The 13209-nt window shown below is 48.2% G+C and overlaps 1 protein-coding gene across 1 annotated transcript, besides 11 other annotated features; it reads right to left on the reverse strand.

Annotated features, from left to right (window-relative positions):
* Positions 1–322: 322 nt before the first annotated feature.
* medA (transcriptional regulator medA) lies at positions 323–3857 on the reverse strand (the record flags this gene model as incomplete). Its single annotated transcript, XM_001275598.1, has 4 exons — positions 323–775; positions 853–2342; positions 2437–2568; positions 3782–3857. The coding sequence occupies 4 exons, from the start codon at positions 3855–3857 to the stop codon at positions 323–325; spliced, it is 2151 nt and encodes a 716-aa protein (XP_001275599.1).
* Positions 3858–3865: 8 nt separating this feature from the next.
* Positions 3866–3889: a microsatellite.
* A 1706-nt stretch (positions 3890–5595) lies between these two features.
* Positions 5596–5616: a microsatellite.
* A 564-nt stretch (positions 5617–6180) lies between these two features.
* Positions 6181–6230: a microsatellite.
* A 946-nt stretch (positions 6231–7176) lies between these two features.
* Positions 7177–7209: a microsatellite.
* A 957-nt stretch (positions 7210–8166) lies between these two features.
* Positions 8167–8190: a microsatellite.
* Positions 8191–9720: 1530 nt separating this feature from the next.
* Positions 9721–9767: a microsatellite.
* Positions 9725–9768: a microsatellite.
* Positions 9769–11300: 1532 nt separating this feature from the next.
* Positions 11301–11324: a microsatellite.
* A 1409-nt stretch (positions 11325–12733) lies between these two features.
* Positions 12734–12756: a microsatellite.
* A 204-nt stretch (positions 12757–12960) lies between these two features.
* Positions 12961–13004: a microsatellite.
* A 175-nt stretch (positions 13005–13179) lies between these two features.
* Positions 13180–13209: part of a microsatellite that runs on past the window's edge.

Below are 13209 nucleotides of genomic sequence, written 5' to 3' on the forward strand. Positions count from 1 at the left end.
GGAATGGACAACACACCGTCTATACGTATGCTAGGGTAATCAACCGCCCCCCCAAAAGAAAGCAACCAAAAGAAGAACATTCCCGGGCATCAAGACATCAAACAATGTTCAAGGAGAGACGTGAGATCATGCCAGGTGATCATGCAAGTGCGCCATGGCTAATACCAAAGGAGTGACCAGCGGGATGGAGGAACGACAAATCAGGAACAGAGAAACCGCACAACGCCGGTGGATGCAGTTGCAAGAAATAGCGGATTAAAAGAAGGCCCTTTCGGAGGCACCGGGGCCATGGGGAACCGGAAGGCCCATGCATGGTGGTGACTCAAGACCCGTGGGCGGGGTCAGGCAGCGAATAAGGCATGGGAGCCATATAATTATAGCAGGAGCCATTGCCCGAATGCCCTGCGCTAGCGGAAGGGTGATGGGCAAGACTGCCCAGCTCCCAGGAGGGTCGGCTAACAGGTGCGGCGAGGGGAACATGGCTCTGCTGCTGGCAGACAGCGGGATATGAGTACCCCGGCGCCATGCTATGATAGGGCTGGCTGACCGCAGGGAGTACAGCGCGCAGCTCGGGGCCCGAGGAGTCGGTGGGAGGGGAATAGGCGGGGGTGGCAATGCTGTGACAATATGTGCTGGGGGGAGCAGCGTCGGAAACGGATTGCGGCGACGCTGCGTTATACGGTTCCGTTCCGGAGTCTGATGGGGCTCCATTGCCTGGATAATTGGAAGCCATGGGCGTGGGCAGTGCTCCGGCGGTGGAAGAGTAGCTAGCAGACTGCACAGCGACCGGCGCATTAGTTGAGGGGGGTCCTCCGAGTTGGAACAGAAGGTTTTCTGAATATTTCAACTTACATATTTCCCAATGATCTTCTTCAGCGCATGGCTGAGGATCTTCCAAGGGAACACTTTGACATCCTTCTCGATATTTCGAGGCTTGGGCGCAGGGAAGCCCATAATGACCTTGAAGAAATCTTCACTGTCGGCTTTGGCCTTCGAGACAGTCAGGGGTCGGAAGCCCTCCAGGTTTCGGCGGATGCGGTTCTTCTCCTCAACAGTGAAGCGAACCCCGACGAGAGATTCGAGCAGGTAAATAGTATCGACGCTGGTGACAAAGCACTCGTCTTTGCCTTCCCAGTAGATGCAGCTGATGCAGATACTGTTGGGTCCGCGTTCCTCCGGAGCGACGGGCTTAAAGTCGGCGTGGATCGTGCTGCCGTTCTGTATACGGTTGAACTGGACTAGTCGCCGCTTGGTTTCGCGCTCCTCCGGTGTCCACTTCTCCGTCATGGTGTCTAGGTCGCCGTTCAGTTTCAAGACCGCTTTGGATGGATACATGGCGTAAGGGTTGAAGGATTGGGCATGGCCCAGACCATTCGCCTGTTGCAAGGTCGACGTCCGAATCAGGGTTGGATTCGCAGGCCGTGCTGGCGAGGATGATTTATGCTGGCGGTAGCCGTGAGCGATGGCGTAGTTCGGATTTCTTGCATCACTGCTGACATTGACGAGGGAGGGGGTCCACGAGGGGGTGAGCGGAGATGGTGCTCGAATGGAGGAGTGCGGTGTTGAAACAGCGGAATATTGCGAAGAGGCAACTCGGGGCGACGAAGTGGGATGATGGTATGGAGGCATATAGCCGCTCATGGCGGGGAGCGGCTGCAGGTACGGGGAGTAGGAGGTCGATCGGCCATCTTCATAAGAGGTATGCGCTGGGGCAGCAGGTGCCCGTTTGATTGGCCGGTACGCAGCGTCCTTGGAGAAAGAGGGGACCCTCCTCTTGCGCGTTTCATCCGTGGGGGAGTGCTGTGAAGCATGCTCATAGGTATAGACGCCGACTTGCAAGGTAGTAGTAGCGGGGCCGCCGCTGTGAGTACTTTCGATCGTAATCTGCAGGGGCACAGCAAATGACGGGGATCCCGTGGAGAGGAAGGGAGGAGTGTCGGCAGAAAGAGCATATTGGAAGGATGGGCCCTGCAAGCCCAGGAAGTGCGGGGTGCACTCGCACTTCTTCGAGCCGAAGACGAGATGGAGGGTTGTATATGCAGATGAGTGGAGGTCGTGCGTCGATTGAATTTGGACAAATACTCTGGTACCTTCCGATCCTCTTTGGGGAGTATATGAGATGACTTCCGGCAATTGACGGGGTTCTCCACTCATCATGGGTGACCGGCCTTCTTCATACGAGCTGGCGTACTCTTGATTCGGCAGATAGGGGCCGCAGTCCGAGATTTGACTGGCTTGATCTGCCATAGGAGAGGGGACGAGCGGAGTATTTGTCACATAAGTATTCTGTCCATAATTGGAGTAGGAAGGGCCATCGTGCAGAGACCGCGTAGACTCATAATCTGCGGGAGTTAGCCCTCGCTGTTCTCCTCCCAGTATCCCATAGTACTTGTTCTAGAGACTGAAAAGGAAGACGGAAGGGGAAATGTCACACACCTAGCAGGGTCGCTGTCGGGGGTTTTTGAAAAGTCGACATGGACAGGATAGGGTCAGACTTGGCCAGGAGGCCGTCTGAGAACACGCCGGCAAATCGCGACTCTTCAGGATCCGAGAAGTCCAGCGACTCGTCTAGAATCAAGGGCGTTTGAAAATCGGGATCGAACTGGACGTGAACGATGCAAGTGTCAGCAAGAGGAATCGCGGGAGACAGAGAGAAGAGTCGAAGGGTGCGATGGATGCGGCGAAAACAAGAATTGAATCAAGATTGAGAAACCGACGGATCATAAGAAACAATGGGGATCAAATAAGAACAACTAGAGGGAGACCACAAAAGAGGAGGAAGTAACAGTTGGGCAGCAAAGAGCGAAACAGGAGTTCAGAAGTCCAACATACCAAGATACCGTGTGTCTTCGAGTAAGCCAGTTTGAAGGTGTTGCAGCAACTGCAACGAACCACGACAGCCTAAAGAAGCGAATGGCAGGCAATATATCCTGAGAAAACGATAGGATATCGGAAAGTCTCTCAGGGAGCTTTCCGAGACAAAACGAGTGACGATACGAAGCGGCTGTCAGTCCCAAGAAGAAGAGGCGCGACGAAACAGCTTCGAATCAATGACCAGTATCCAACGCTGACGGCTGAAACCAGTGAAGGTTGGCTGCAGATTGATGGTCAAAGGCAAGCCACGTTACCGAAGCAGAAAACAAGAAAATAAATGAACAACTCGTCCGAAGCAGCCTATAGAAGCTCCAGGGGCATTTGAGAGACGAGATATGACAGCCCACAGTCAGGTCGATCCCGATAGGACAATGGATGATATCCGTCAGGGGCAGACGGGTCTCAGAGAGGCGAGCGGATCTTCCGTCAAACAGAACAGACGGACTGGAGACGGCTTTTTTCTTTTTCTTTTTTTTTTCCCTTTTCGTTTCTTTCAGGGCCGTCTATCTTGCTTCCAGCAAAGGAGAAGGTCTCAGAGCTTTCCGAGATCACTGAGCACAAGAGGGAGTTGGATGCAGTCGGGCCACGAACTATTCAATTGATGAGCACGAACCTCTTAGACCTCTTCTTTTTCTTTTTTCTTTTTTTCTGCTTGGGAGGACCGGCTTTCTGCATGGACTAGTAGGACTTACCGAGTGAAAGAAAGAACAAGAGTTCTAATCAGGACCCAGCTGAGGCCGCGGGACAGCTAATATGCAAAATCCAAGGGTCCTAAAACGCCTGACGAAATTGGAACCTACGCCATAACAAGAGTCAACAACAAACACCCACGGGGAGGGGGGAAATTATGACAAGCGCATGCTCCTCGTTCCACATGAAGCCTAAATTTCCTAATTGCCTTGTGCACCAGCAGCACGACCTGGAAGACGCAAGGAGTTGAGGAGGAGGGAGGGGGCAAAGAGCGAGAGAAGGCGAGGAGACATGAAAGGGGACTGATGCACTGATGCACTGATGCAAGGCACCCGGCAAGATAGTGGCGAAAGAGGGAGCAGAAGCACGAACCTTGAGAAATTACTGGGAAGGGTTCCGGTCAATCCCAATACTTCTGATTCCCCGGAGAGGTTCAGGTTTGAGATAATCACTGCTAGTCCGGAAGGAAGTGGTGCTTTCAACCGAGACAATTGTCCCAAACGAGGAGGATCCAGAATCGCACTGTTCACCACCTCCTGAACGAGTTGCTGCGGATGGGAAATTGGACGACCTGAGAGAGAGGGGAGGTCCACTTTGATATTGAATACAGACGCAGGACGAAGCCGAGAAGGGGGGGATGCTATTCAAAATGAGGAGAGGAGAGAAGCAATAAAAGATGATCTCACGGTGCACCTCCCGCTGGAGGGGGGGGGAAGAACAAACGGCTTCGCGGGGATTGTTGGAGTAGAGTCACTGGAGGGAGATCGAGACCGGAACAAACGCAGGGGAATTGAAGAATTTTGATTTCGATCGATAACCGAGGTGATGATCACAATGTCCGGGTCAATATTTGGCTTGTTCGATGGTGAATCCTCTTTCGTAGTTCACCACGCGAGGGTTTTGGTTTTGGTCGTTACTATCCGGGGGGGGGAGGTCGGACGAGATGGGAGATGCGCGAACGATGCGATTAAATATTATTAGGGTATATTCGAGTAAAATCGATCCACCAAATAACTTCTTCTTTTCCTTCTTCAGCCAACAAACGTAGCGAATGTGGTGATGGCGTTGTGATTCCCAATAACAAGCGAGTGTAAGGGCGAATTGGATGGCGAGCGAATGTAAATAAGCGAAAGAAATAGGATCCGAAAGAGTCCTTAAGATGCCATCACAAGTTGATTTTCTCGAAGGGGGAAAGAGAAATTAAGATTCGAGAAGAGAGAAGAAGAGGCGAAGAAGGTGAGGATAAGATGACGAGAGACGATATATATGATGATTATTTTCCTTATTTTATTTTAAGACCGAGGCTGTGGTGGTCAGAGTGTCAGTAGTCAGGTCAGTAGTTAGTTGGTTAGGTTAGTTAGAGGAGGGCCTGATGGATAGTTAGGATACGATGGAATGGACTGACTGACTGACTGTGTTTAGTGTGGCGGGGGATGCACAACGCACCGGTCTACTCCTAGAGTCCTAGGAGTGAGTAGATAGGGTACTTGATAGTCTGTGAATATTTTTTGTTTTATTATAGTATCCAGATCTCTTATTACAGAGTCGATTGGGGGGAGTGAGTAGCTTTTTTTATCTGGTTCATCCTGAGTGCTGCTCCTGAGGATCAAGTCTACTTACTACTACGGAGTAGATCTTTTTTTTTTTTTATCTATTTTAATTTTATCTTTTAGAAATTTCCCTCGAGTCGGTTTAGATAGAACCAGCCCTGACATTTCTAAGGCTACTGGATAGTACTAGATGCTACTACTCCTATGTATTACAAAGTATGGAAGATGGATGCTTCAAAAGTGTGGATAGGGACGGAGCAGATAGTTAGTAGTAGTTAGACGTTACCTAGTATCGAGCAAATTTCTTAGCGAGTAAGAGTAAGTCAGACCTTAGCAATATGGGCCTTAGGGAGTTACCTAGCTAGCAGTCCGTTAGGAATCACTAACTAACTAACTCTCTGTGAGAAATCAAATCACCACGATGACACCCATGGCCCCAGGGTCTTTGGCTCCAGTACCTTAGCAAGCAGGTTATAGTTTCAAAAAAAAAAAAAAAAAAAAAGTATTCTCGACTATGGGAATGGTAAATGGTTAGAACTCCATCAAAATCATCACAGAAAGAAAGTTCGATCTCATCCTTGTCAGCAGTCTGTTTGGCTCCCGATGATCCATTCAAGCCAATCATCAATACCCCAAGGGCGAGAGATGGAGAGAAAGTTGTGTATTTACGGAGTAGATGTACATAGGTAGGTACTAGGTACCTAGGTTAGAGGGTGTTCATGGTGCATGTATCTCTCATCTCCTGGGAGGAAATGGCTGGTTGGCCCATCAGGTCACTTCTGGCTCCTTGAATCCCTGGACTGCTGGATGCTATTCAGCGGTATTATGATTATGATTATGATATGATTAGGATTGTTATTATTTTTGGATGATTACCCTAGGTAGGAGATACTAACAACAGCAGCAACCAAAATATGGAAAGCTCATAATAATACCAACAAATCGAGCATAGGCAGTGCTTAGACTGTTAGCCTGTGGGAGTTGTACCGTGCTCCCTGGGAACCCGAACTCCGGAGTGTCCGCTGGTTCCAGAGAACCATACTCCGTACAGAAGCAGAACGAGGAGTTTTTTTTTTATTTTTATTTTTTTTATTGTATTTTTTTTTTAATTTTTTTATGAAGAGAGGGGGATGAGTGGAGGTGTTCCCTTTCTGAAAAGGGAGTTAGTTAGCTTGAGCTTCTTCGCAGTGACTGGAGGTCGAGGAATAAATAATACAACTAGAGTCCGAGTCATATTAATAATATCAGTATTATAGGGCAAAAGGGGAACTGATTATTTAGGCGGAGTAAAGACGACTACTCTGTAGATATCTACTCCGGAATAGTTACGGCGTAGGTGGTATCAACAATTCTACATATGTAGATAGTTAGATAAGCATGATAAATCTAACTTGATGTTTCGCAGGTCAATTCAGTCACAATGGTTTCCCCTTCGATTTTAGTTACCGCCCCCGTTACGATGGAGACTGGGAGACTGGGAGCTAGTCACAGGGAGTAAGGACGAAGGTATCATGGAAAAGAGTACCCTACCCTATGATTCCTATCGGCCAGGGAGCAGTCTGGGACAGCGTCACAGACAAAGTGCGCCACCCCCCAGCCCAGCAAGTTAGCAACCTTGTAAATTCAAAGTTGTGACTAGTTAAATATGGGAAAAGCCACCGTTCAAGCGGTCCACGCCGCCGCCTCAAGTAAGGAAGTGGATCCCATGAAGCATGGGGTCCTCCAAGATGGCTGCAGAACGCCGGAGGATGCACGAAGGAAGGGAGTAGGAGGTTGCTAGGCGGCTGGTACTTAGTTACTTGGTATCCTTGGGACTATCCAAGTTTCGACCTGTAGTTTAGAAAGTAGTAAGTAGGAAGTAGTAAGGTATAATCATAGTCAACAAGGGGAATATAACGAGCAATTGAATTCCCAAGGAAGGTACCAGATAAAGTAGTCCGTCGAGATCAGGGGATCAATATTGCCTATCTCTGGGATGATGATGACTGACTGAATGGGCTGCTCAAGACTTCTACGTAGTAAGCTCAGTCGATGATGCCAGTGGGGTTTTCGCCTTTTCGAGTTTTTTTTTTTTTGTTTTTTTGCTTTTCTTTTTACTTTAACCCTACAAGGCTAGCAAAGTTCGGGATTCCGTACCAGGAGTAACTTCGAATACACAAGGGAAACCAAAAAAAAAAAAAAGTTCTGCCTGAATCGTCAGGAAAGCTCCATATCAACATATCATCTGCCCTAAGGGATAAGGACCAAAGGACTTAGGGTAGTATCGGTGACTGCGTCTGCACCGCCTCTTGGGGGGGGGGGGGGAAAGGGGGGAGGGAGAACTCGGATGGGCTCCAGTTAACTTAACTGGCACCTCGTGGTTTTAAGGCGGCCCACTACTGCGTCTGCACCGGGAGTCCATGAAATATGAATTCACTCCAATCATCGCCCGTGCCGGACAGCTGTGACCAAGATCCTCAAAACTATAGACAGTCCGTACTCCGTAGTTAGAGAGACTAGAGAACAGAGCAAGAGAGGATCTCTTGGGATGGGTTCGAACCACGGAAGAAGACCGTTCTTTGCACCGGGGTTTGACCCCTACAAAAACAAGATAAAAAGCAGTCATTGTATAATTAGCACCGCTTCCAGTCTCCACAGTTGCATCTCTGTCTCAAATCTTGCAATCAAGGCATCCATGATTATTATAATGATCACCTGCCCTGATATTATCCATTCGGTGGTCTCCTCAACGGGGAGGGTTCTGATTGGGTGTGCTCTTGGGCTTAAATAGCTTGACTGCGTGAGATAAAAAAGCGCATGGCAGACGGGAGAAACTATCTAACTATGGAGTAGTGACTACGGAGTACGGAGTAGATACTCAACTACTCACTACTCACTAGGCTCGAGGAAGCCTTGACAAAGCGGGATGTCATCTCAACTGTTGATATTAACCTCGTGGAAGTTGACAGCTCTGCGCTTTGCCGTCGCCAGTCGGAGTTGGAACTGCGGAACTTTACCTAGTTACGGAGTACTTGGTAATGGTTGATGGCTGGTGGTTCGAAGTCTATCCATGTTTTTTTTTTTTTTTTTTTTTTTTCGTCCTCATCTCCTGGTCCTTCCCCACTAATAATCCTCAATTGAGGTTGTGATCATAGCATACTATTATTGAACCGAGAGGACAAGATCACACCCACAGAAAACCCAGTCTAGCATCATGACATGACTTCTCAGTTCTCACAGGATGAAATTCCCTGTCTGTCTGGTACTGCTGTCGAAATGTCATGGGATTTAGCAAACCAATCAATCACTAATAATAACCTCCACTCCGACAGAACTCTGGCAAAGTTTATTTATCCTTTCTAGCTCTTTTTCCTTCTTCCGGCTGTGGTCTTTGGGCCATGAGGGCTCAACACGAGCCTGTGGCGTCATGGCCAGTCGGAATTCAACAATGGTCTGCAGTCTGCAGCCTGCATTGGTCATGCTTCCTCCAACTGAGTTCCGTGCACTGTACACTACAGAGTATGGGAACTGTTGCAGTTATTCCGCTGTTCCTGGGGGTCTGATGTCCGATCGACTGACACCCTCGGCACGTCACAAAAACCAAATCCACGAGGAGAATCGCTCGAGCTCTCACCGTCTCCCGTCAACGTGAGCCTTCGGCGAGGGTTGGAATCTTGACCAGTTGCAGGAAGTGTAGGAGGAACCCGATCCGGACAAGGACAGAGAGATGTTCACCATAGCGGCCGATCTAACGCGCTGCCAAATTTAGCACATCTTGCATTGGCGGCGACACTATGGATGACTCAGTATTTCCTATTGGTGTAGTCCAGCTGGGGTGGATTGTCCCACTGACCGGGGGTTCAACTAATAGTAGTAGACTTGGTAGAACTAGTCCTCCATAGTAGTTACTACTCCGTGGCTAGTTAGTACTTAGTGAGAGTCTACTTTAGTACTTTGACCACTAACTCGTTCTTTTTTTTTTTTTTTTCATCGGGCGGTCGGCTGGTGGCAGTGGCACGATTAAAAAATACTATTAGCTGTATGGTTCTAGGTCTATGATGTAGAGTCACTCTGCACTGTTACCTTCGAGAAGACCAGGATGATGGGTTAAGAATTAATATTATTATTATTATTATGTTTGTAGTTAGTGGATTGATCGCGTCGGCCTACCTAGTTCAGGGATTATCATTGTCATCATCATCATTAGTTTTATCAGATCCTATCCAATGTACAATGTACATAGTGCAGAGATTGACGGGGACAGGGACTTGAGCAGCCCACTCTCCTCGGAACAAGCATTCTCGAGCCACACCAATCCGACCTCCTTTCTCTATCACTATTCACTAGACACCAATAATATCCAGTAATCATTGAATCATCCTAACGATCATATCCTAATTCAAGGGATATCCTCACAACTCACAAAAGGGTCTGTACTCTGTACTCTCAAGCAACAACTGACACAGTGGCTGATACAATTTAATCTCCCTGTTAGCCTCCTAGTCCTAGATAACTTAAATGATAGGAAATGATCGCTTCTTACGTACCTGTAAGGTTAGTAGTCCGTAGTCTAATTGTTTATTGCATTTTGCAGACTGCGAGGGGGGTGCGAGAGCCAAATTCCTCGATCTTCTATCTATCTATCTATCTATCTATCTATCTATCTATCTATCTACCGTCCCTCGCAGATCACTGGCTCCTGGTACCTGCTCGATACTTGTCTGAAAAAAAAAAAAAAAGATTCCAAAAAGAAGCAGCGGAACAAATCCCGCCACGCAAAATCCGACATCATTTGTCACCCTTTGGTAAATATTGGTAAATACTCGCGTAGGTTGCTTGGTGAATGAAGTTCGTTTTCCTTGCGGGTGCAAAGTACAGCGAATTTCCAATCTCTTGCTCAGCGATTAACAATCGCAAAGCAAATTTGATCTTAGTTTATACAGAGGTATTTCAATGGTCGATATGCCTGACCTTGTGAGTTTCCACTAGAAGCCACTTCGAAGCATCCACCGCCGCACCATCACCCATCAGTCCATCAATCCACTCGAGATAGAATCGACCACTCGGAGGAAGTATACGGTTGTAGAATGGGAATACTGGATCCGATCGGAAGAGTAACCGAATCGGTTTGGACTCGACCGAGGTGGGATCTATTTTTTTTTTTTTTTTTTTGGTTGACTCCATAGAAAACTTCGGGATGGAAATTACTTAGGGTTGTGTTATTGGGCCACCGTACCATACTAGGTACTTTCACAGACAGACATACGGAGTACAGTAGAAACTGGCTGGTGGGCCGGCGACGGCGATCAGCGCGATTGGAATTGAGGAGATCTTGGGTCTGGAACTGTAAACACAAGTCAGTACTCAGTCGATGATGGATACTCGATGGACAGTCTGTAAACAGCAGATAGTAGAGTAAACATGTACACCCTACGCAGTCATTCTGGAGTGAAAGGATGGGTTGGATTCTTGATATTTTATCAAAGTCGCGTGCCTGGTGCCTGGGATATCAGGGCTTCAGGCCATAAGGCTGGCTATCAATTCAACGTCGCATCGATCGATCTAGCTAGTAGTAGTACTATTACTCCGTAGCCCGTAGTCCGTAGTCCGTAGTAACTACGGCGTACACATGCTTAAAGAACTTGCATTCGAACATCCTCCTATGGAGCCATCACCCAATCTCCTCTCCCAACTCCCAACTCCAAAAGATATCTCCAAATACCTTCACGAACCAACACTAGGGAAAACCCCATCTCTTCTGTTCTATGGAGTACTTCTATTAGTATCGCTAGCGACACTGGTCCTTCTCGTCTGATTATCAATCTCTCTATCTAAACTCCAGATGTATGGCGCAGAAAGAATCCTGGTCAGAATCAAATGCAATGATTGATTGCATCTCATTGCATCTTATCCGCGTTCCGTTCCCCTAAACTTAATATCGGCGAATGCTCGGTGAATTTCTTTTCTCGATGATATAGACAATAGAGGAGTCGATCGCGAGGATCCTCTCCTTTCTAGTATCTATTAACTCCATGTGGCCATGTCCATGATCCATCAACTTCTAACCCTGGTTCTGCCACTAAACTCGTTTTTTTTTTCCCTTTGTTGGTGTTTAGTGTCTGATGTCTGGCCGGTGGGTGAGCAAGCAAAACGGTGCACCAGAGCCATGGTTGAGTAGATTTGGTCGTTTGAAACGAGATATTCTAGTTTTTTTTTTTTTTCTTTTTTTTTGGCTAGAGGGTAAGTCACTCACTCACTCCTATGGAATCAGATACCGCTGCAGAAAAGGAGCAGCAGAACAGAAAAAGTGAACCTGACTGCCTCTCCTTCTAGAAACTCTCATATACCTACTGGCAACCACCATTGGATGAACCACAATTGACCACTCTGCACTCACGTCTGACGCCCCCGTATCAACTACGGAAGGAGTCAAGTACGAAGTAGTGATAGTCCAACAGGCCCAGGACAATAAGGGGGATCTTGCTCTCGCTGATCGACCGCGTCCACGGCCACTCCCAGTCGCCCGTACGTGAGAGTGAGACATCCAAGACCCAAAACCAACTATCTCCAAACTACTGGATAGCAACGAACCTTCACCGTGTGGTGACTGGTGCAGCGGTGCCCAACCCGGCCGCAGCGGTAGCTTTAGCCTGGAGCCTTGTAGCCCTGCCAGGCCAGTAGGAGGCAGTCTACAGTCTACATTCGCCAGAAAAAGCCTTTTACGTTTAGGCTACTCGACCTTCGACCATGTGGGAAATTCGGGGGGCTACGGCTCCATCAGCCCAGGCGGGATAGGGATTGTGTCATAGTTATGTCTGTATCACGGAAGTCGTCCTTGTTTTTCCGTTTTTTTTTTTTTTTCGAGAGTTTCGGTTGAGGGCTTTTGAGCTTGGAGGGTTTGAGTACTCCAGATAGGACGGTAGGATGGAGATTGGAGACTTCCATGGATCCAGGTAGTAGGTACTCCGTACATACTATCTATTCTCCCTTAGATTCAATCTACTCTGTGGCCGTAGGACATACATAGTACGGTGGAAGGGAATAGAGACGCAGAACGCACCACGCACCCAGCACCCTTGTACTCCCGTCTAAAGTGATTCTTGTTCCTTGTTCCTGCAGGTCCGAGAGACCCCGTCTTCATGTCGACATGATCAGTCAACAGATGCATATTCCGGTTCTGCTTCTGGTTCCCTTGCGTCGAACAGCTCAGGCTCAGGCTCAGGAGCGTCAGAACGAGATACTGATATTGATACGGAGGTGAATGTGCTCCGTTACTCTGGGAATCGCGACGGCTTCTGGAACTGTGTCTGTGTCTGTGCTAGCCTGCTAGATACTCCGTACTTGGCCTTCTTTTTTTTTGGGTTCTTATCTTAGACTCCTCGTAGTCCGTTGGCTTGGTATCACGCTTGGTTGCTTGGATCTAACCAATATTAATCCCCTAGGTTCCTCTCCAGAATGGGGGTCTGAGATGATGGTATCAGATGCCTGTTATCTGGATCGAGCGCAAGCTTCGAGGATACTGCAGATGCTCGATTCCATCTTTCGTCCCTAGGGCCGTGAGGGGTATTTAGAAGGAGAACGGAGTCATCTCTGCTGCAGCCTGCAGCATTCCTCCCAAGAAGCTCCAAACACAGAAAACTCTCACCTCACCTCACCTCACCTCCTCGGCATCATCTACGGCTGGACTGGATCCTGTAGAAATCCCTCTCTCGACGTCCACCTCCATCTCCATCTCCATCTTTCACTCTCACTCTCAATTTTGAAGCTATTCTATCGACAAAGCTCTCATCCACCGTTTCCGACTTCCCACTACGAAAGAAAGGGAGAGAAAAACACAGATCGCGTTTCCATTTCTCCTGTCTCAAACCACACACACACACACACAAATATATATATATATACAGTCACATAGCCCAACGCAACCCAGATAATCCCACCGACCCGTCACCGACGAATGACGATCCCACAAGCGGAAAGAAAGAAAGACCCCGGCCTTGATCGACTGTGAGCGTGACTGTACCTGTGAGCTTCCGGCGGTAGAAACTGGACGGAAAGCCAGAAAGACTTGGCCTTGGCTGGCGGCTCTATGGTGGATAGAGGATGGTGGATGGTGGAT

This window comes from Aspergillus clavatus, genomic scaffold, assembly GCF_000002715.2.
Source record: "Aspergillus clavatus NRRL 1 1099423829791 genomic scaffold, whole genome shotgun sequence".
NCBI lineage: Eukaryota > Fungi > Ascomycota > Eurotiomycetes > Eurotiales > Aspergillaceae > Aspergillus > Aspergillus clavatus.